We start from the raw sequence: 23,862 nt of genomic DNA on the forward strand, positions 1-23,862 counted from the left end.
GGAATGATGTGCTTCCATATCTTATTTTAAGAGCAGGCATGTCCAGCCCATGGGCCAAGTGTGGCCTTGGTCAGCTAGTAATGTGGCCCCACAGAATCATAAACCTTTAACATTATTCCATGATTTATATATATTAACTATATTATATATTTTGTATGCAGCTGAAAACAATTTCTCTTCACTCAGTGCGGCCCAGGTAAGCCAATGCTCTGTGTTTTAGAGCATTTCCTAGTCCTTTGGATTCCCTTATATTGAGGATTTCTGTAGCTGAGAATCTTCCTAGTAATTTATTGAAACTGATTCTCCTGAAATCTGGTGTAGAGTAAAATTATGTCCCAGTTGTTCTTCCTATAGTATCTAATTTCATGTTTATATCATTACTTCTTCCGAAATTTTGCATTAATTCTATTTCTTCAAATGGTTTTTCTCTATAATTAGGATCATATTTTTTAAATTAAATTTAAAGATCTATCTTGAATTCAAGGCAGCTGTAGAAGTAAAAGATCCAGTCAGTAAGTATTCAAGAAACAACAGCAATAATCATTCAGCAAATTTCCTCTTCCTTGGCTCTTCCTCTCTTTGTTCACTTAGTCAGCCTAATGGTTTCACTCTGGAAATAGATGTGTGATTCATAATAGTTCTCAAATATATTCTCATTTATATTCTCAAAATAAATGCTAAATCAGAAAGATTCAGAAACTTTTACAAGTAGTCCTCAGTTAACAATGGTAGTTGGGATGGGAAATTCCATCACTAAGTGACATGGTCCTAAAGTATGATGTCACATAGCCACACTGATTTACAAAGCAGTTGTGGTTGTTAAGCAAATCCCACAGTCATTAGGTGTGATGTCTTGTGATTGTAAAAGGGACACGGTGGCTCAGTGGCTAGGACACTGAGCTTGTTGATCAGAAAGGTTGGCAGTTCAGCAGTTCGAAATCCTAGTGCCGTGTAACGGAGTGAGCTCCCATTACTTGTCCCAGCTTCTTCCAACCTAGCATTTGAAAAGATGTAAAAATGCAAGTAGAAAAATAGGAACAACCTTTGGTGGGAAGGTAGCAGCGTTCCGTGCGCCTTCGGCATTTAGTCATGCCAGCCACATTACCACAGAGACTTCTTCGGACAGCACTGGCTCTTTCAGCTTTGAAACGGAGATGAGCACCACCTCCTAGAGTCGGGAACAAATAGCACATATGTGTGCGGGGGAGGGACCTTGTGATTGTCATTTGAGGACTCCTGCCAGCCTCCCCCATTGACTGCATGTGTGAAGTTTCATTGGAAGGAAAAATGTACTTGTGGAACATCAGCCACTGGTTGGATGTATCCTTTTTGCCTGCTAATTGTATTCTGCAGAAAGGGTTGCTTCTTTATATTTTTGTTTAAAAACTAAAAATACTGGGGCACCCAGGAGAAACTGTCTTACTTTTTTTTGGAGGGAATGAATCTGCATATCACTAGTAAAATCGCACTCTTTATATATCCAAGGCCATTTTGAAGAGGATAGAATGTTTAGATCAGATTGGGGTTATCTGTAGCTGTAAACCCTATTTTTTCATGCATTATGTTAAATAGGGATCTGGCCTGAACAGTCAAGATTTTTATTCCTGCAAAGCTCAATATATGAGAAGGACCATCCTTTGATTCACAATCTGCAATAATAATAGGCAGATTATGGCCACAATTAACATCTTCAGAGTAGAAATAGTGAATTGTCTCATCTCTGATGCAATCCCAGTTAGTGGCTGTTCCAGTTAGAGAACTGAACCAATAAAAATCTCTTAAGGTTCCTAATCTTACATTTATGTTTTCTAGAAGGAAGTCCAGAGGTAAAAATTAATTATAGTTAACAAATCTATCTTCATTTATTGATGCTTATCTTCCAAGAGGTACCATAATCTGTGAATCCTACAGGGCAGATCAGATAAAGAAACAGAAGCTGCATAGACCTAAAACCAATGCTTTATGTGAATTGCATTTAATTAAAATTTAAAGTATTTTACTGATTTTGTTTTTACATAGTAAGTTGTTTAAGATTCTTAGCGATTCAGTAAATTATTTAAGTGTATTTTGAATTTGCTTAAAAGTTATAATTTTATAATGTTCAATTTTATTTTTATTCTAATTGGCTTAAAACTGTACTCAATTGTACTTACCGTAATAATATTAGCCAGCTAACTAAGAGTACATTTCTATACACCAACTTAATGAATTTGTGTACTGTCAACTATATAATTAAATGTAATAAGATGACCCAGGGTGGAATGGACACTTTTGCATTACCCTTTTGCTTTCAAGTACCAACCCTGATCAATATACCACAATATCAGGTTCTGTGCAGTAGTACTCAAAATTTGTCTGATAAATTATTTGTACTTGAGCATCTACAAACTAAATTTAATGAGCATTTAGTTCTGCTACATTACAGTGCCTTATAAGTTGATAGCTTATATTCCACAAATTATTCATGCTTCCCTACATCCATCTAAAGCTTCTACCCCCTTTTTTAGATTCTTGTTTTAAATTTTAAATCAAGGTATCTTTTGTTTATTTTTATTTTATTTTACTCTTGATGTGTCTTTTGATTCTATATGCTTTTTAATTACTATACCCCACCCTCTTTATGCTGGCCCATAACTGTGATAACATATTGATTGGTTGGTTGGTTGGTTGGTTGGTTGATTGTAGTAAGATTCATTTTATACATATGTATAATTTGAATTTATTTTTCTAATATTAGGAAAAGCAACAATGACCTCTTGGCATGGGATCCACTCTTTAGAAATTCTGGTGATTCATCTTCCCTGACCTCAACAATGTCATCTTCTTCATCTGGTAACATTTTACTCAATGAAAAATTGAAATTATATTTTTAAATAAACAATTATACTCAATGTGTGCTATGTAAAGGTATCATAAAATATACTATTACAGTCATTCAAAACTGTACTTTTTAATGATAGCACAGTAATCTAAGATAAATCTAGGAATCTTTTTATACTTTCTATAACTTCTGAAAATGCTATTCCATTTTGTCAAAGCTGCCTTTTGATACAAACTCTTGCACATGCCATAATGCAAGGGTATCAAACTCACATTGTCACGTGATTATCATGACTTTTTTCCCCTTCGCTAAATGGGGCATGGGTGAGGCCAACACGTGACGCATCTTGCCCGTGGGCCACAAGTTTGACAGCCCGGCCATAATGCTATCAAGCACTATTTCAGATGCACAGTCAACTTCGTGAATTGTTATTTATTAGGCATATGGCATACATTGTCAGTGATGGAATGGAACAACTTGGTGTTGCCAGCTGGAGGGGAGAGCCAAGTTGGTGGGTGAGTGAGTGGGTAGATAGAACGCAGAGCAGCAGCTGTGGGCTTCCTCTTTTCACACTACCCACTGCTGCCGCTGTGCTGAGTTATGAGCCATTCAGTGGTGGGCAGGGCAGATGGCAGGGAAGCAGTGGTGAGCAAGCGTGTCCCATTTTCACACCCACTGCTAAACAGCCCAAACACCAAACTGCCCAAACACTACCATCACTGTTGGACATCCCGCAGCAGTGGCAGGGAGTATGAAAATGGAACATGCCCAGCCTCTCTGCCACCCACCCTGCCCACTACACTGCCAAATGGTCCAAAAACTGCTGCCACCACCGAACAGCCTGGTGTGAAAATGGGAAGTCCCTGGCTACCATCATCCTGCTGGTCCTGCTGAGTTGTCGTAGATCTGTCAGAGAAATCTACATGCTTGACACAATGCAGTTCTGACAGCCTAAATTGCTAGTTCTTTATGTATGGCACTTCTATGCCTATCTTTGGTGCATCGCAGGGATGAACTAGCTTACACCAGCTGACATTCAGGCTTCTGTCTTCCCAGCTTCTCTGCCAGTGGCACCTCACCTCTAGTTGTGTTGCCTCGCATCTGGCCAAGTCCCAAGCCTCCTCCTCCTCTTTCACACAAACAAACGCAGCTAGGTTTTCCCCACCAAAGTGGTACCCATGTATCTACTCACAATATTGCATGCTTTCAAACTCCTAGGTAGGCAAGAGCTAAGAATTCAAACAAGGAGAGCTCACTCTGTCTCATGGAGCTGGGCTCGAACCACATGAGTGCAGACCATTTCTGACCAGCAGTTCCAACGTCGTTAAGCCACTGAGGCACCGCATTCCTTTAGTGTTAATTGTTAAAGTTAATAGTGCAATACTCTTTAAAGAAGTGAAAAATCACTGTATTAAAGTAGCATTTTCTACCAGTTTCAACAACAAAATATTTTCTACATTTCAAAATTCAGTAATTTAACTGAGTAGTGAGTTCTACAATCTTATTATAATGTGATTCATTAAAACTCATTATTGATGCTTTGAATATACAATAGCTATAAACAAGAATGGGAATTTTTCACATTTTGTAAGCTATGGATAATAATTTATAGTTATATAATTCCAGTAGTGTGATGCCTATGGCTGAACTGTTTTTTAGTTGAGCTGTTTCCTGACTCTTAAAATACTGCTAAATAAATCTTAGATTTAAATATTTTGGTAACAATTTGCCGTTGTTTACTAATTAATTGTACAAAAACATTAATATTCTGTAATTGCCTTCCAGGAAGACCAACAACTCCTCTTTCAGTAGGAACATTAGTACCTCCCCCAAGACCAGCTTCTAGACCAAAGTTGACTTCAGGGAAACTCAGTGGAATTAATGAAATTGTAGGTTCATTACACCTTGACCCTAATGATCTCTGATCATAGCATTGTTAATTTGAACAATAAGTTAATGTTTTTGCATTTTGTTTGTTAGCCAAGACCATTCAGCCCTCCTTTGACCTCCAATTCCAGTCCACCTCCATCAGCCCCTTTGGCACGAGCAGAGAGTTCTTCCTCATTATCATCATCTACTTCACTAAGTGCAACGAATACACCCACAGTTGGTAAGTTATAGTCTGCTATGATAACATTCACATCTTTTTTAAATTCTGAAAAAACATTATTTACAAAAATTTATATGCCATCCAGTTTTATTGTCTTAAGGTGGTTTATAACTAAATGCATAATATAGCATCCAAGTAGTCACCCAATGCAGTCAATCTCTCATAGGCAATCCCTAATGCCTAAATGCCTGCTGTTACGGACCTGCTCCCCCCCCCCCCAAAAAAAAACACTTTCCAAAACAATAATTGCAGGACCTAAAACCCAACGAGAATGAGAGTGTTTGTTTTGACCTTGCACTTCCCCTCCCCTGTGGTTGTAAGCCGCCCTGAGTCCCCTCAGGGAAAAGGGCGGCATATAAATCCCAATAAAACCTAAAACCTAAAACCTAATTTCAGGTAGTGCTATTTTTCTGTCTCCACCTAACTAGATCTCAGTGATACATACAAATCTGTCCATTTTACCATCACTGGATTATAAACTCCCTTATTATAGACTGACATGGTATTTTTCAGGAGCAGCTAGACACCAAAGCTGCCAACAATTCAATCACTAGGACTCACAGTAGGTGAGACTTGCATCACATATAATAGCAAAAGGTCCACATTTCTGAACTTATAAATAAAAAATCCACTGAGAACTACTGCATTTAATTTCACATTTCATTTTTATACTGTTGTGAGGGGGAAATTATTTTTATAATTTCTCCCCTTATTATGATCTGATCTTACTTTGATTTTGGAATTGATTCTAAGCTCTTTTTCATAATTGCACTATAAGACATTTAAACATATTTTTGCATTGAATTTCCATTGATAGTGCAGTATTTAGAATTCTGTATCACCTTATACATAATATTTAAAAACAAAGGTCATGAGTAATGCAACGAGTTAACAACTGCAAAGTTAATATTGCTTAATTGACGCCTATAACATTATATATTCTAGGAACTTCACGTGGTCCGAGCCCTGTCAGCCTAGGAAATCAAGATACGTTGCCTGTTGCAATAGCCCTAACTGAATCTGTAAATGCCTACTTCAAAGGAGCAGATCCCACAAAGTTAGTAAAATAGTAATTCATTTTGAACGTCGTATTTTGTGTTTAAAAAGTAGATAAGGTTTCTTTTTAGTTTTGAACAAATTTTAAAACTTCAATACTGATATATTTCAATAAATAGTAAATTGTATCACATTTTTAAATAACTGATACACTTTAGGAATACATAACTACTGCAGTTTTTTCATCTCTTTTGCTAACTATGTTATAGACCTTTACTTTAAAAAAAATCCCTTTCAACAAAATTTTGTTGAAATGCAACAAAATGTGTTTTATTTATATACTTACTGTGGATTGAACTTTAAGAAAAATGTACATTCTATGGAACTACCGTATTTTCCGGAGTATAAAATGTACCTTTTTCCTCAAAAAAGAGGCTGAAAATCTGGGTGCGTCTTAAACATCGAATACAGCATTTTTTGCCTCCTGAAGCCCCACCCCCTTCACCAAAATGGTCATGCATACCCTTATGGAGGCTTTCAGAGAGCTCCTGGGGGCTGGGGTTTTTTGCATAAACCAGTCCGTTTTTGGCCCAGCCCCCAGCAGCACTCTATAAGCCTCCATAAGGCTATGCATGCAATTTTTTTGATGAAAAATGGGCCCGTTTTCACGAAAAATGGCCCGCTTTTGCTTGTTTTGCCCCCCAACCCCCCCAGGAGCACTTTGCAAGCCCCCCCCAGGCTATTCATGCCTTTTTTGGGGGGTAAATCATCCGGGCCTTTTTTGCAGAGGTTTGTAAAGTGCAAAAACTTTTTTTTTCCTTTTGGAAAACTCTTTAACTGATTGATGAGAATTACATTGATCAAGTGCTGTTCCAGCAGAAACAAAGTTTTAGGTGCTGCAGATTGTCAGCAATGTCCTTCTCCAGCACATGGATAAATACACCTGGAAACATATACCTACTCTCTTTCTCCCCCTACCTACCTACTGTATTTCTCTCTCTCCCTCTCCCTCCCTCCCTACTCTCTCTCTCTCCCTATCTATCTACTGTATTTCTCTCTCTCTATCCCTGTCTACCTACTCTTTCTCTCCTACCTAACTACTGTATTTCTCTCTCTATCCCTCTACCTACCAACCTATCTACTCTCTCTCCCTCCCTATCTACTATATATCTCTCTCTATCCCTCTACCTACCAACCTACCTACCTTCTCTCTCTCCCCCTATATTTTTCTCTTTCTATTTCTCTCTCTATATCCCTCTACCTACCTACCTACCTAACTACTCTATTTCTCTACCTACCTACTGTATTTCTCTCTCTTTATCTCCCTCTCTATCCCTCTACCCACCTACTTTTTTTTTATTTGCTTCTTCAAAACCTTGGTGCATCTTATACTCCGGTGTAATTATTCCATTCACCCAAATTCTGACCAGAACTTACCTTTGTCTTCTACAACTAAGGTAGTATTTGTATGTACTTGGTTGGAATGAATGGAGCAGGCTGTCTCCATCAATGTTTTTCAGATTTGGCAACTTTAAATTGTGGATTTCAACCAACATGCTGGCTGGAAAATTCTTGGAGCTAGAATCTACAATTTCAAGCTTCTCCAAAGATATAGAATGGCATTTGCATGAATTCTATTTGGAGCATTTCCAAAGATGGTAACTATGCTTTGGATGCTGAGCACTTCCTGAAAATAGGAGTAAAGTTGTTCTGGGAAGGTTTATGTGAGGAAAATTGGCTCCCCATTTTGCTTTGTCTGAATTCTACAAGATAAGGCAGGCAACTGAGCTCAATAAATTAAAAATGGCACCTAATATTTGTTTACAGTTTAAATGTATAAATGAGTATATGTACCTTTCAAATCCAATGTTATATTTTACTGTGATTCCAACAATTATAGCTGTAAAATTAACATTTGTCTATTTAAATTTTTCTCTAGATGTATTGTGAAAATAACTGGTGATATGACAATCTCATTCCCAAGTGGGATTATTAAAGTGTTCACTAGCAATCCATCTCCTGCTGTGCTTTGCTTTAGGGTAAAAAACACAAGCAAACTAGAGCAGATTCTTCCAAATGTGCAACTCGTGTACAGGTTTTGTATCTTTTATTTATTATAAAGCCATACTTTTTATTATCTTTTTATTGTTTCATTCTATTTGACTTGCAAAGTATGCTTCTTTCATAAATACCCTTATATTTCTTGCATTTAAGTTTTATAATTTAATAAAAAATCATTTTATGATTGTAACAAATTAAAATTAACTGTTAATTTTATAGAGGTATTACATTTCATAAAACTGTCCTAAATAATGTTAATCCAGCTTTCAAGATGGATTTTTTAAAAAAAAAATTCATCTAAGCTATGCTAAATTATGTTACATTATGTTATGATATACATTGCTGTTCAATTTGAAATACTTCCAGAAAGGATTACAGAATAAATTGAACATTGTAATGCCTGATCTCAGATTATAGTTTAAAAATATCTAACATAAAACGAAAAGTAAATAGCAAAAAAAAATTATAACCATGTAGATTAGATGCTTAAGTGTTGCTGTAATGTTCTGAAACATTATTGCTCATTGATTCATAGTTTACTTCTTCAAGAAGTGCTTTTGCTCTTTTTGCTGTTGAAGCTTGATCTATTCTGTCATTAACTGAGGAAATTAGGCATTAAGCAGGAACAACTGTTAATGGGTTAGGTTTAAAGGTCACCAGCTTCAATGTACCCCATTTTTATTAGAATATATTCTGACAATTATCTTGAAGCCATTCTGCAACTACCAGTTTACTTAAAGTTGGCTTACTTTGCAGATATCAACATCTGTAAACTTTTTCCAGATAATTCAGGATATTGGCAAGGCATGAGAGAATAATGTTTCATCTTTTAGCAACTTTCCCTAAATTTTAGTGTGATTGAAGTAACTCCATGTAAGTGTTACCTATCAGCACACCTGGCATCAATTGACAAAGAGAGACATAAATTGGGTAGAACTTTTTTTTTTAATTGCCAGTCATCATAACCATATAGTGTACTATTAACATATTTTTGGGGGAGAAAATGTCTTTCTTTCGCTTTTATCTTCTTGACAACAAGAAAGAGTAATGTATGCCTTACTGAGCATATCTATTCTCAAAGCAGCAGATGCAAATAGTTGAACATTCAGAAGACTATAGATCTTATCATTATTTGATTCTGCGTTACGTTCTGTTTTTATTTCATGTCTGCTGATTTTTCTCAGGAAGCTTTGATTCAGAAATGAAAAGCACATTCCTATGAAAAGGAAGTTCTATTATTTTACAGTATCAGAAGAGGATGAAGGTCTCTGCCTAATTGGAGACTAGATTATTTTGTCAGGACTGAAATTTTACACGGTTGCTCTTCTGCCCCTTTCCTTCATTTTGGAAACTGTAGACTTCAATGATGCCTACCTTGAGATTGTTGCTTTATTGCAACATATATTACTTTCGTGTCAAGATTATCACATTTGTCTTCCTTTTAGCGGATCACTGTTATAGTCTAACAAGGATCTGTTATGCTTAAAAAAACTTTAACCATAATTATTTTGCCTAATTTAGGAAGTGTGTTTCTTTGCATAAGGACATCTAAGGCATTTCACATTTCATGAAGATGCACATAGGGAAAAACAATTTCTGTAGGCCAAGGAAAAAGAATTATCTGAAAATATTTATCAGGAATAAAATTTAAAAAAATGAAAAACTTAATTTTTAAAAGAAAAACTTTGACCACTGCAGCTTCCAGAACAAAAACTAAGATATATACTGGGGAGAGGGGGGACACAATGTTCTTGTTTTTGCTGCAAAATTAGTGACATGTTTTTCCTCAGAATTTATAAGCTAGGTAATTGCAGTTTTTATCTTTATACAGTCAGTCATTCCAAAAGGCTACAAATCAGACCTACAACTTTTAAAGCAATTCTGTATAGCCTTTTGCTGACTGGCCACTTTCAATTTTGGGTCAGAAATAAACTTAGCTTTCAGCTGTTCTTCAACTTCAACTCTGAGAAACTGTTCTTCTTGGAGAAAGAGGAGATTGATACTTGTTTTGTCTTTTTTGGACACACATAACAGTAATTTAGCAAAGAAAGACATTTTCTACTTATTAATTAAACATTTGAGATTAGAGAGAGAACCCTTAAACTTCAGAAATCATAGATAGAACATTAGCATATCAAACACACTGATCCTTGCAATCATTTGTCTAAAACTCCTTGCTGCACTGAAAGCATTGGAACTTGTACAGCTTATATCACTGCTTCCCAAACCTAAGTAAATTACCCAAAATTGAATGAAAGTGGAGGGTTTGACACATGGATCAATTATCCGATCAGTACAGCGACACTTAAATTGATTTAAAGTGTGTTTTACCTACATTAGTTAAAAGGAACATTTGATAAACAGCTTTGGAAAAGGTAGGGGAGGTACTGTCTTAAATCATTTATCATTTCCAGCAGTTCCACTGCACAATGTCATGACCATAGACTTTAAAGATTTCTTGGTGACAGTCATGTCATCCCAAGTATCAGGAGATGTACAGGTTTTGTACATAGACCAACACATACTTACAATCGCATAGAGAAAAATATATTATGCTATAAATTATCTTTCTGCCCAAAGTGGTCTTGAAATTTCATGAAAATCAGTCAATTCTGCTATCATCTGTTTCCTCTCTTTTCTGACATTTCTAGTCTTGGACATCAGTTAAAATTGGATCACGAACAAATTCTGTCAGTCTCTGCATTTATTGTTTTGCTTTTAATGATGGAAGATAGAAATATATTCTGGTAGTTTCAAGAAACCATTTTTTTCATAATAGATTTCTAAGGCTACTTTGACATAGAAGAGAACATTGTTATCTACAGCCAGGAATCTTCTCAATCTTAGCAACACAGATGTTTAAATAAATGTTTTTATGCCTACATTTTGTTCACAGTGATCCATCACAAAGTGATTCCAGTACAAGGGATTTTTGGATGGATATGCAAGCTGTCACAGTCTACCTCAAAAAGCTATCCGAGCAGAATCCTTCTGCTTCTTATTACAACGTAGAAGTTCTGAAGTATCAGGTAATTTTTGTATTTTGGTGTTGTGAGTTTAAGAGCTTAACAAATCTAGATTGTATTGTTTGCTGGCACTGTAATGCTTGCTGGTATGAATTACAGTGTTTTTTGCACTATAAGAAACACTCCCCCCCCAAAGTGGGTGGAAATGTCTGTGCATCTTATAAAGCGAATATTGCGATGGGGGGAAGAGGGTTGGTGCGACGGCAGCGTTTGCCACTGTCACCACTGCTGCCATTTGCCACCACTGGGAAACATGAGCTTTCGCTGTCGAGTAGCTGATTGGTGTTGGATCGGCCTCCCAAAATACCACCGATCAGCTGTTTTAGGCACTAGGGATCGCCAGCGGCAAGAAGCAGAGGTGAACGGCAGCGATTGGCTGCAGTGGCAATTCCTGCCGGCTAGAACAGCTGATCAACAGTATTCTAGGAAACCAATCCAACCGCCAATCAGCTGCTTGGCAGCGAAGGCTCCAGTGTTCCCCAGAAGCAGCATCTCAGCTCAGTTGACTGATGGTAGGCACAATGGAGTGGATCCCTGATGAGCTGAAGGTGACCAGGCTTTTCGCTGTTTCCTGCAAGGATGCTAGCCAGATGAATACTGGATGGATGCTGGGAGGCAGAGGCAAAAAATGTTTTCTTGTTTTCCTCCTCTAAAGCTAATGTGCATCTTACGGTCGAGTGCGTCTTATAGTGCGAAAAATATGGTACCACACTACCTTTCCTACTGTGTAGTAAAACACCATATATTTACTCAGATTGCTCTGTGTCTTACAGAAATAAGCCTATTCAAGAATGGCATAGCAGATTAATATAGAGTCTATATTTTTAAATTTACTTTAAAAACTGAATCAAGCTATTTAACTAGCTGGTCAGATAATCAACCAAATCCAAAACGTAATCAGCATAGAAAGTTAAAAATCTTATTGAAGATTTCTGTGTTGATTTTGGAGAAGAGCACCTCATTGCATGTTTACTTTTTATGTTGGATTTATCAGTGTTACCATCTTAGTAGCCTTAGGAGGAAAGATTCCATCCATATACTGAAGTAGGTAGAAGGATTCTGTCATTAGGAGCAAGCAGCCAGAGGAAGGCTGATGAGCTATCCAGTACAGTGATGAGTTATCCAAAGCTGTCATCAGCACCATATATCACATCATGCCTGATATTTTTGGAATATTCTGTTTGCTCACTTTATCTTCTGCTTCAGATATTCAGATTGTGCTTGGGTGCAGGTTCATTGTTGCTAATCAGTAGCATGGGTTATTTTATGTTGTCAAAAGTAGCAAGAATGGTTGCGTGTTTCCTGATCAGATACTTAGGAATCCCTAGCATCAAAATGTTTTACTGTCCTCGCTCCTGCTGATTTGTACTTCATAGTCCTTGCAAGCAGCATGCAAGGTCTTCAAAGTCCTTCAGTACCTTTATGCTTCTGGGCTGCAGCATATCTTCATTAGTGGTGGGGAGTTATTTGCTGATTCCTCCAAGTTTCCAACATTGGCAGCTGTGGACTCAGATTTACTAAGGAAACTCTCCCTTTTCTTCCTGTTACTCTTAGCCCCTGGGCTGTTAACAAAAGAGAATGGGCTGACATGGCAAAAAGTCAGCATCATGGTGTTTCTGCTTTTGCTAGAGGGAGTGCCAACTCAGCACTAACCTTAAAATGCTCCATATGTCTCAGTCTTTTGACTTCCTTTATCTCTCTCCCCTCCCCCCCCCCCCCATATTTATATTCTACAGTCTTGGAAAATAAGTCTGCAGGCTTGGAAAGTAAGATTTCCATACTGTGGAGAAGATGGATGTCCCCTAAACATCAGGGAAGAACCATAATAAAATGATTGAATCATAAAAGGAAGCCTGAGTTTGAAAAAAGGCTAGCATAGCATTGCTGCCTCAGATGTATACATAGAGTACTATGTAATTTGGGAGATTTTTATTCCCTAAATAAGAAAAATACAGTCATTTTGTCATAATAAGGATATTATCTTTTAACTATAATGTAAAAGAAGAGACAGGATCTCTTTGAACCAATCTGCACAATACAGAATTTTAAAACCACATTCAAAAACATATTTAAAAGCTTCTGAAATAGAATATAGGGATATAGTATTGTTTGAAACAGACAGTCATCCAGATACTGATGAACAACAATAGTAAACCACTCCAATCATAGTTGCTTGATTGATCACAACACCCAATCTAAATTAGCAATAGACTCCATAATGGTTCTCCAATCAGTATTGGATATTTATGCAACCCTAGAAGGTTCCAGCATTCCAAATCTATCCATTTTATTTCATTCAATTTCAGCAAATATTAGCAGGGGTATATTTACAGTATGGAGCAGTTAGCCTGATGGTATGTTACAACCTGTGTGAAAACAAAAGACTAATTAATTAAAACTCACAAAACAAAGTCTAGTTATAGCACACAACTCAGCATGGAAGATTTGACCTTAGCCCTAACTACACCTCAACATGAAGCTGAATGCACAAAACAGTCATCCAGCTGACTTCAGTGGTCATATGGCATACATTATTTTAGGTATTCCGGGTCTTAAAAATAAGCAATATTCTGAACTGAGTCTGCAAATGATTAACAACTGCTTAAAAAACAAGAAAGATGTCAGATTCTCAGTGTCCAGTTAAAACTTAAGCAATTGCATTTTTCACTAGGTGAATTTTTCAAAGATAGTCCTACTCATAATAATAAGTGTGAGTAATACTTATTGAGTAACAAGGCATCTGTGGAGATAAAAAGGGTCAATTAGTACACCAGTAACAGCTGGACAAAAACATTCTTAATCATAACTGCACTTGAAGACTTACAAAAGCAAAACCCGGAACAGAAATTTTTCCAGTCTATGAATCTTTTGAATTGAATGTTTGCAGCACTCATAAAAACAGATAGATCCCTTTTCATTAGATGTTTTATTAGATGTTCATTAGATATTGATTAAAACTGCACCCACCTTGACATTTTGTTTTTCATTTTTATTCAATTTTTAACAGTAGTTATTGAAAACTATTTTGAACACTTCAAACTAACAGAGCTAACAGAATTATCCTTTTCCAGGCTAGATGGTCAGGTGGGGTTATCAACAATAGTTTAAAACTACTGTTGCTGAGAAGATCCAATAGGTTCAACAGAATCAATAAAAGAAGAATCACGACTCCTCTTTACTAGTTCCTTGTTTAATCGTTTCCTAGGCCAGTCAAAGCTATTAGACCCCAAAGAACCATCTTTGACGCTTACAGTATTTAACAATTTTCTATTACATAACTTAAGTAATTCCAACCTAGGGCATTTAACTATACAATTATAATTAATTATTAATACCAATAATGAAAACATCTCAACATCTCTAGTTTTATGAAATTAACTTTATTAATAATTGGCTCTTTAGAGACCAAAAGTACATGAAGTAAAAAATGAACTTTGGAAGTCATGATATTTTTCAGAATTGATCCTAAAAGTAGTTATTTTATTATTTTCAAAGGTATTGTCAAACGGTATCCAGTCTACACCTCTGAATCTTGCCACATATTGGAAATGTAATGCTAGCACAACTGATGTAAGAGTTGATTACAAATACAATCCAGCATCTATGGCAATGCCAAATATGTTATCCAATATACAAGTCATCGTACCAGTTGATGGAGGTGTAATAAACATGCAGTCACTTCCGCCAGCAAAATGGTAACTTTTTATTATTGATACTGCATTAAATTTATATTAAGATTTTTGTTGTGACTTCTAAAGCTATTTCTTAAATACATTGATTATTGATGCTTGAAGCAGTTCTCATGGAACTGAAAGAGGGAAGTGTTGTGAGACCAATGGGAACTTTATGATGGGGTAGCTATTACAAAAGCTTGGTTGATGTATAAAAAGAAATTTGCTACAGGTCCATTTCTAGGGTGTCTAGTTACTGGATTGTGGAATTTTTGGTCTACTGCTGCTTCTAGCTAATACAGTATCTGTATGGAATAAGACTTCATCTGTTCACAATATTTTGGTACCGCCCTACCTGGTTTGTAAAACTGAAACCTGTTTGGATAGTGGTGGGTATTGGCCTTGTCAGAGATTTATCTTCTGGATTTTAGGTCTTGCAGAAGTCTAGGCATGAATGATTTCTCTTTGCATGATGAGATGCAGTACTGTAGTGGTACATGGATGCAGAATAATATAGACCTTGCTTTGGAAATGAGGAAGAAAAAATAAGCAAATCTGTGGAGGAGAGGGAAAGTTTGAGACTACACAGTCTTGAGAAAAAAGCTTTGACAGATTTTCAAGATTGTTGTCAGTCCTTTGACCTAGGCATGGTCAAGAAACAGGCATCACAGGGATTCCAGTAACCTTTTTAAAATTATTGTAGGATAGAATAACAGCATATTGAAAACTTACCTGAGGCTATTTTGAGTTACTTTCACATGCTTTTTCTCAGAACTGTGTAGTCTTTTTGGAACCAGCCCCCCCCCCCCTTTAACAATTTGATAATTCCTTCCTCATTCCCATTCTTCTCAATGAATGAAAGTATTTTTATGTGACACTGAACTGTAAGGACAAGTTGAGATAACTGCTAGTGTAGTATCCAACTTACCCAGCAATGGCTCTTTTTAAATTCCTGGAGCTTATCATAGGACTGTTGGTAGAGATTTCTGTGCTGTTAATGCTGGAGACCTATAACTTCCTTGTTATTGAATGAGTATAAAGATGATTAAGATTCCATGGCACTCATGAGCTTGTCCTAAACCAAGGGTGTCAGACTCAAGGCCCGCAGGCTGGATCCAGCTTGCCAGGTGCTTAAATCTAGCCCGCGGGCCAGCCTGGAAATAGCAAAAGACTGGACCGCAGTGCCTCTGGCAGCAAAAATGAGTCACGGGGGAGCGTGCCCCCTTTTGGTCTGCATGGTGCTGCAGAAGGCATCTGTCCTGTCTCCCCCCCCCCCCCAAATCCCCAGCCGGCCCATGGAAAACTACAATGCTGATCTGGCCCTCAAAGAAATCCAGTTTGACATCCTTGTTCTAAACGATCTTGGCTCCTGTGTATCTTATGCACAACACTTACCATGATTTACAATTATTCCAGTGTTGTGTGCCTTTAGGATTTAACATTTGTATGAAGCTGCCGGAAAAGATATTCCACTGGTTTGGGTTGAAATGCCAATAATATATGATGGTACTGAATTACAGTATATATCATCACCCTGGCCTTAACCAGAGATGCTTTGGAAACCTTGAATGAGTATCTGAAGTTTACAAGGTCCTGGATGGGCCAAAACAATTTTAAATTCCATTCAAGCAAGACAGAATTCATTTTCATGCAAAAATATCTCCACTCATTGGCTACCCTGGTGATTTCTCTAGAAGGGATCATTTACTCTCTGAAAGAGCAAGAATTTAGGGATTACCTTAGACTCATTGAAACAACAGATAAAAGCCATAGCCAAAGTATTCCTCATTCAGCTAAAGTGATGCACCAGTTGCAGCCCTATTAGAATTGTGCGACCTATATCCACATTACCATCTATATCAATATCAGGCTGCCTTTGACCATATATTGGAAACAATATTAGTGCACAATGCAGCAATTAGGATATGAGAACTATATTTGTCATATATCACCAGTTATTTGGTTGCCTCATAGGCTACCAGTTAGTTTCTGAACCTAATTCAGAGGCTTGTTATCACTTAAAATCCATGAATAGCTTGGCTCTAAGGTTACATTAAGGACTGTCTCTTCCAGAGGGAATATCTAAAATCTGCTTGAGCATCATATTTTTAATTACTTGAAAAATTGCCTAAGATAATAGATGCAGAGTAGCAGTGTGGAGAACTGCCAATATATATATTCTTTTTTTCTTATAGGAACTCAGAGCAGATGAAAGCTTTGTGGAAATTAGCTAGTATTTCAGAAAAATCAGAAAATGGCGGTAAGAAGAAATGTTTTAAGTTAACTATTAAAGATTAGAAAATTACCATTGGTATTTTGACCCCAAAAACCAATTAAAAACATATATTGTGGTATATGGAAATATAAATAATTATTTTCTCCCCAAAGATAGTTTTATGATGGATTTTTTTTCCTCAACACTATCATATTTTGCAATAATTTATTTATTTAGAAATTTTATATATCAAAACTGACATTGAGCATTATCTATTTTTTCATTACAGCATAATAAATTATGAGTATATACTATATTGAGTTGCAGAAAAATAAGTTTTGTCAGCATCTCAATACAGAATAGCCTTAAAAACGCAAGAAAAAAAATGGAGTAATTTAAACTACAGTCAATTTAAAATGAAACATATGCCTTGGTTCACCATATTGAAATGAGATCTTCTTAAGCAAGTCATATAGGTGTATATCAACTAAACAGACATTTTTGTATGTCAGTTTTGATCTGAGCTTTATACCAGATTGATCTACGTCTATACACTTGTATGTGTGTTTGTATGTATGCATGAGCCACAATAAAGAAAGGTATAACTAGTCTTATATATTTTAAAAGATTCAAGAACAACTCTTGATACATATGCTAATTAATTATTACATATGTTAATAGAAACATGAGATTCAATGGGAAATATATGAAATTACTCCAGTCAATTGAATAGCCAAGTAAATTAAAAAATTATTGTAAAACGACAATATATTTTAAGGACAATTCTTACAATGTCATCTATTTATAAGAACACTGTGCTAAACATCATTCATTGTTATGTTGCTGTAATAAAATTGGCTGATTGTGTTAGTGTTTTGCAGCAAATTATAATTAAGAATTTTGAGGCATTTCAATGTGAAAAGAAATGTTACTGGATAAATTTTAGTAGATTTTTTTAATGTATTATCGGTAGTCAAAGATCACTTGTATTTTAGTACTTATGCTAATAAGTAGACTTTATTATTTCTCTCTCTCTCTTCCCTCCTGAATAGGCTCTGGCTCTCTCAGAGCTAAATTTGACCTTTCTGAAGGACCCAGTAAGCCAACAACACTTGCAGTGCAATTTATCAGTGAAGGAAGCACACTTTCTGGAGTAGACGTTGAATTAATAGGCACTGGCTATCGGCTTTCCCTGATTAAGAAGAGGTTTACCACTGGTAAGAAGGATAATGTTCTTCTGAGGATAACCTATAGAGCTAATTTGTAATGTCCGACAATCATTGGTGATAAGAGAACCAAGGTGGCTGGACAAGAGCCAAGGTGGCACAGTGGTTAGAGTGCAGTACTGCAGGATACTTCAGCTGACTGCTAGCTGCAGTTCAGCAGTTCAAATCCCACTGGCTCAAGATTGACTCAGAATTCCATCCTTCTGAGGTGGGTAAAATGTGGACCTAGATCTGTGATGGCGAACCTATGGTACACGTGCCACAAGTGACACATGGAGCCATTTCTGAGAGCACACGAGGCATCGCCCTGTCAGCTCCAGCGTGGAGCTGATTTTCAGCCTTGATTTTTGTCTGTTTTTTGCCCTCCCCAGGCTCCAGGGGCTTTCTAGGATTCCCTGAAGCCTAGGATTTCCCTGAAGCCTCCGGAGGGCGAAAAACAGCCCAATGGGCAACCCGGAAGTCCGTTCCACACTTCATTTGTATATTGGACTGTTTTTTGCCTTCCCCAGACTCCTAGAAAGCCTCTGGAGCCTGGGGAGGGCAAAAAACGGACCTACCAGGCCCAGTGGAAGTCAGAAAATGGGCCGTTTTTGGCCTCCCGGGGGGGGGGGGTAAGGGCATTTTTACCCACCCCAGGCTCCTAGAAAGCCTCTGGAAAGTATATAGTATATAGAAGTATATAGACACATAGAAGTAAGAAAGAATATAAGTCTACGTGCTGTTGCTATATAGAATCATAAGGGTAAAACCTGTTGTAATAGGTGTTTGCAGTTCTATAATCCTGTTATCAGTTTGTTTTTCAAATTTATAAGGCCATCCACTGTACAAAAAGGCGACACTGGTGCGGAACAAAGTTATTAAGTTAGACGTTATAAAAAGTTAGAAAAATGTGTATACTAATTTTGCATTTTGATTAAAACATGTTTGTGTGTGTGTGTATGTTTGTGTGTGTGTGTGTGTAATACAGGTAGTAAGTACTGTCTTTTCTGCCCATTCTTCTGGTTCATGTAAAAACTCTCCTCCTATGTGTAAGGGCAGCAGAGGGCTTTGCATGATAAAACACACCAGGTTCCTTGGCACACCAGGAAGTGGAAGGATTCATTCCATTCTTGAAATCCTAATTTTAGATGGAAGGTCGGAGATCATCACTATGAGGACTGAAGTAAACACCCCAGGGTGGCAAAACATGTGGATGTCTAGTTTAAAAAATGTATTTCCTATTAATGTTGTTTATTGAGATACTAACTGGATCTTTTTATGTCTTTCAGGACGATATATGGCAGATTGCTGAACAGCCTATTAAGAAAACTAAGTTATTTTCCAATGAATAAGAAGTTTATTCATTATCTTACTATCTTTCCAACACTATTTTAACATGCATTAATTTTTGAAAACACATTGCATAGTTTTTGGAGTTTATACCCAACAAAATGCACTTTTGAAAATAAGTCAGTTTAAAAACTATTCTGTTTTGAAATAGCACTGAAATAAACTCCAACAGTACAGAAAATCAGTTGCAATACTGAAACAAGATACTGAAATACTTAATAGTAATGTAGCCTCGGAGCCAAATAGCAGTTATGTGTGGTATTTAAAGTGTGTGATGCTTTGTGATACCTTAAACAAAACTATATTTTAGCTTTCTATAAATATTACTGAAGTATATTTTTCAATATTGCCATTCCATAAACAAAACAGTGGCAAAGTATTTTTTTTGTTTTCACATTTGCATATTCATGTGTCATATCTTATTAGAGATTATCTATAAAAATAACTTTATTTCCATATATCATACATAATTAAATGACCAGTGTTTTATAATAGATGGTTTTTAATGTAAAGTGCAATGGTTTTTTAAAATTGCAATGTACAACAGAGTTATTTACTTCTGCCATTAGTTAACATGATGGGAGTTGTAATTTTAATTAATGCTGTAGATTATTTATTTTTATATGAAATGTGTAATGTTTGTGCCTTTTCAAAGCTGTGCCTGTCAAATATTTATGTGCTTCTCATTACTTGTTTTAACTATCTAGATCTTCCAATTAGTAAACTTGAAGTAAGTAATCTTATGCTTACAGAATGGAAGAATCTGTTGTGTTCTATCTTCCATGTACCCCTCAAATTTGCTAGGGAGGCTCTTCAGGACTCCTGGTGTCGATTTTGTGGGGTCATGAGGCATTTAAAGTGGGAAGGAGAAGCCAACCAGCACACTACAATTTCTTTCTCTGGAAGATAGGCACAATTGGATATAACTTGGCATTTGAAAATCAAAACAGAAAATAGCCTTTAAAATAACTTCTGTTGGGTTAAATGCAATAAATGCAGCCATTACAAAAGAAACCTTTTAACTTTTGTCAGTTACCATATAGTATCATCATTTAAAATATCACCAAAGATATGTAAAAATCCTGACAATGAATTAAATTTTAAAACAATAAAAAATGCTACACTTCTGAAAAGTGTAGAATTCCCTAGCTACAAAAAGATGAATTTCATATGCTTTCAAACATATAAAATGGATTTAAAGTGTTGCTTATGAGCAGCAATGTTGTTTTAAAGGTCTATTTTAAGAAAAACAAAAATAATTATTGATAATTTCAATAAATGTTTTATGACCACAAATAAAGAAGCAGGTAATAGCCGTAATACAAAGAAAGTGACCCATTTAAATAAGTTTGATACAAATCCTGTTTTTAGAATTTATATGCCTTTAAAAAATTAAATGTAAAAGTCAAAAGTTATTAGGGAAGGTGAATTATATGACCAACATCACCAGAAATTAAGTACTTTTTCAAATTCTAGTTGCTAACAAAACCATACATGAAAATCACTAACTCAGTGGATTAATGAATAAAATAGTGGATTAATATATCAGTGTTCTATATGGCCACTAAATTTTGATGAATCCTTAGCACACTACAAATAAAGCTAGATGTATTCTGTTCTATTGACAAAGTAATGAATACCTAAGATAAATCAGATATCTTTTCCTCCCTCTTGTGAGACCATTAATCTCCTACAAAAAGTGGAGAGAAAATATCAGTGATGGTTTTTTTTTGGGGGGGGGGGTATCAGACACCTGAAATGTGGCTGTCTTGTTTTTAAAGATACATGGATCATTTTTTTGTTTTAAAAAAGAAATAAACCTTTGCCATCACTTCATGTGACATACCTTCAGCAGCCCAGCAACATTCATTCTTTAGCTGTGATATAAATGTCTCTCAGAAAGATACTACATTATGACATTATAATGTACAAGATACTCTGGCTCATTATTGGGATGGGAGGGAAATGGCAGCTAATTTTTTTTCCTTAAGAAAAAAAAGCCACTTTATCTTTGATTTTCAACTCTGGCCTCTCACTCAAAATTCTTCAGTTTCACATTTTCAACCAAAAATGAATCCAATTGTAATTGTTTTCAGACAAATACTGAAAAGCATGAATAATTCATAGATTAATAAATGATTATAGAATTGCAGTCAAAAATTAGTTTATATATTTGCCTTGTTTTATAAAAAAAACTAAGATTCCATTAGAGTACTACACAGTTAATTTTTATATTGTAGAATAAAATGTTTTGATGGAATTTTTAACAAATTGAGATTTCAGATGGTACAGACTTTTAATGGATTCTTAATCTGCTAATACAATCAACAACTGAACAGTTCAATAATTTTTGAAAGTCAGTCTGTTTTATCTTCCATTTTAATCATGTATTCTTTCTAAATCAGTGCTAAATTTCAGCACCTTCTAGCCTTACTACCAAATGTTCTCAAATACATATTCACAAAGGCTGCAGGTTATAATTTTGAAGCCATGCAACTTTATATTTTTTTTAATCTATATCTAAATATAGGTATAGATGTGTATAAATAAAACCTATCTCGTGGAAATTTCATGTAGCAAGCTGGATCTTGCTTGTTTATAAAGATATTGCCTTTGTAGCTGCCTATTGGGAGAATTTGTAAACTCAAATCTGAAGGGTCTACAGGTTCTACAAATTGTAAATTAAAGCAATATAAATCTTAGAGAAATTGTAAATACATCTGATCTTTTACAAAAATGTTTTAAAAATTGCACCTATAATAAACATGTAATATATAACAATCTGATTGTTGCTGTTTATATGATTTCATACATAATGCAGAAGCATTCCATGGACAGTCTTCAGATAAAATATAATCTGATTCTGTTTCACTGTTAGAATTTGTTCCTTTTCTACATATTTTTCAGCACTATTATGGCTATAGGTTTATGAGCTCTTTTTCCAGTTTACTAGTATCAGAATGTAAGAAAAAATAGTCTGTTCCTGTTTTCTTTTAGTTGTTTGTGAAATAATAAAACTCCTCTCATTCCCATTGTATATAGAAAAAAAAGAAATGGTTAAGCTCCCAGCACCTTCATTTTTTTTTACATTTTTGTATTTTTCTGTGATTTGGGAAAACAATTAGATAGTGTAGTAAAATATACATTTTAAAATGTAAACTAATTACTGTAATACCCCAATAGTTTTTTCCTCCACTGTAATACAATAGTGTACAATCCATGAAGTTGATATGAAAGTACAGTACATGAGCAGTTTTGCAATCAAGAATCTTTCTCCAGGTACTGAAATCATAGATGCATATTGCTATGTTGACTAGATTATTTGAGGTTCTAGTAAACATGCAGAAAGTGGCCTCTAGATAATGACTGAATTGAGCCACAGGTGTGGGAAGAATTGCTTCCAGTAGAAAGATGGATCGTTCACAGTTCAAAACTAAATTTACTGCATTTTGCCAAAAAATAGAGAATGAAAAAAGTCCCAAAACAATTTTCTTGAGAATTAATGAGGGACAGTAGTTATCCTGAAAACCTCCATTAGAAAATGCTCTAGATTTACCAGTGCTAAATAATTTCTGTATCTATAGCTGTCATATTAGAAAATTATGGATTATTTGTCTGATATGAAAGTTATATAGTTATCGCTGAAGAAAAATTGGAGACCTGCAGTCATTAGATAGACATCTGCAGGTATTAGCATCTTCCAAATGATTTTTTTTTAGTATTTATGAAATATATGCCTGGTCTTCCTATCCAAACTCAAAATATTTCACTCTATTTTACAAGGCAGCAGTTCTGATTTATGTAAACCAAGAATTTTTTCCCTTGTACACAACTGTAGAATTTTCACCTGCAACTTGATTTAAGCATAACAAAATCCCCTAAATTAGGCATCAGTTCCATGCAGAGAAGCAATTTCATGGGGCCCACATAGACAACAAATAAGATATTCCTCTTATAATGAACTACCATTGGGATGCCTCAGCTATAGTTACAATGCCTTCCCTACCTCAAATTACAGCTAACATCTGTAAGTATGTTATCTGTCATACCAACATTTAATATTTCTAAACTGTCCGAAGAAACCAATATTCAACAATTACCCAAGTTGTTTGCTGTTAAAAACTGTAAAAGCTTTATGCATTTTACCCCAGGCGAAAAAAGTTGGAAGTATTTTTTGTATTCTGTTACATAATTCTTTCCTGCTGCGTGCACGGAACATTATGAACGTTTTTAGCCTCCCTTCCCTCCCAAAATCCGAACAATATGAAAGCTGTTTTTGGGGGAAGTGATGCACCTCGTTAAAAGTTTTCTCCTGGGCATGCAGTTGCTAGCTTGCACCTGCAAACTCCGCTCGTGCACGTCACGCTTTAAAAGGCCGCCTGCCTTCCTCCCAAAATCCGGAGCGAG

The 23,862-nt window shown here is 35.8% G+C and overlaps 1 protein-coding gene across 3 annotated transcripts in view; it reads left to right on the forward strand.

Annotated features, from left to right (window-relative positions):
- Nucleotides 1-22,233, forward strand: part of FCHO2 (FCH and mu domain containing endocytic adaptor 2) — a 67,982-nt gene extending 45,749 nt beyond the window's left edge. For all 3 annotated transcript variants that reach the window (XM_032213938.1, XM_032213940.1, XM_032213941.1), the window contains 10 exons: nt 2,738-2,832; nt 4,607-4,710; nt 4,802-4,931; nt 5,877-5,988; nt 7,867-8,022; nt 10,885-11,017; nt 14,510-14,709; nt 16,881-16,945; nt 17,953-18,117; nt 19,395-22,233. In XM_032213938.1, the coding sequence (XP_032069829.1) occupies nt 2,738-2,832; nt 4,607-4,710; nt 4,802-4,931; nt 5,877-5,988; nt 7,867-8,022; nt 10,885-11,017; nt 14,510-14,709; nt 16,881-16,945; nt 17,953-18,117; nt 19,395-19,417 (1,183 nt within the window). In that variant the 3' untranslated portion in view covers nt 19,418-22,233. The remainder of the gene's footprint in view (nt 1-2,737; nt 2,833-4,606; nt 4,711-4,801; nt 4,932-5,876; nt 5,989-7,866; nt 8,023-10,884; nt 11,018-14,509; nt 14,710-16,880; nt 16,946-17,952; nt 18,118-19,394) is intronic.
- The last annotated feature ends 1,629 nt before the right edge of the window (nt 22,234-23,862 follow it).

This window comes from Thamnophis elegans, chromosome 3 (genome assembly GCF_009769535.1).
Source record: "Thamnophis elegans isolate rThaEle1 chromosome 3, rThaEle1.pri, whole genome shotgun sequence".
In the NCBI taxonomy this organism is placed as follows: domain Eukaryota; kingdom Metazoa; phylum Chordata; class Lepidosauria; order Squamata; family Colubridae; genus Thamnophis; species Thamnophis elegans.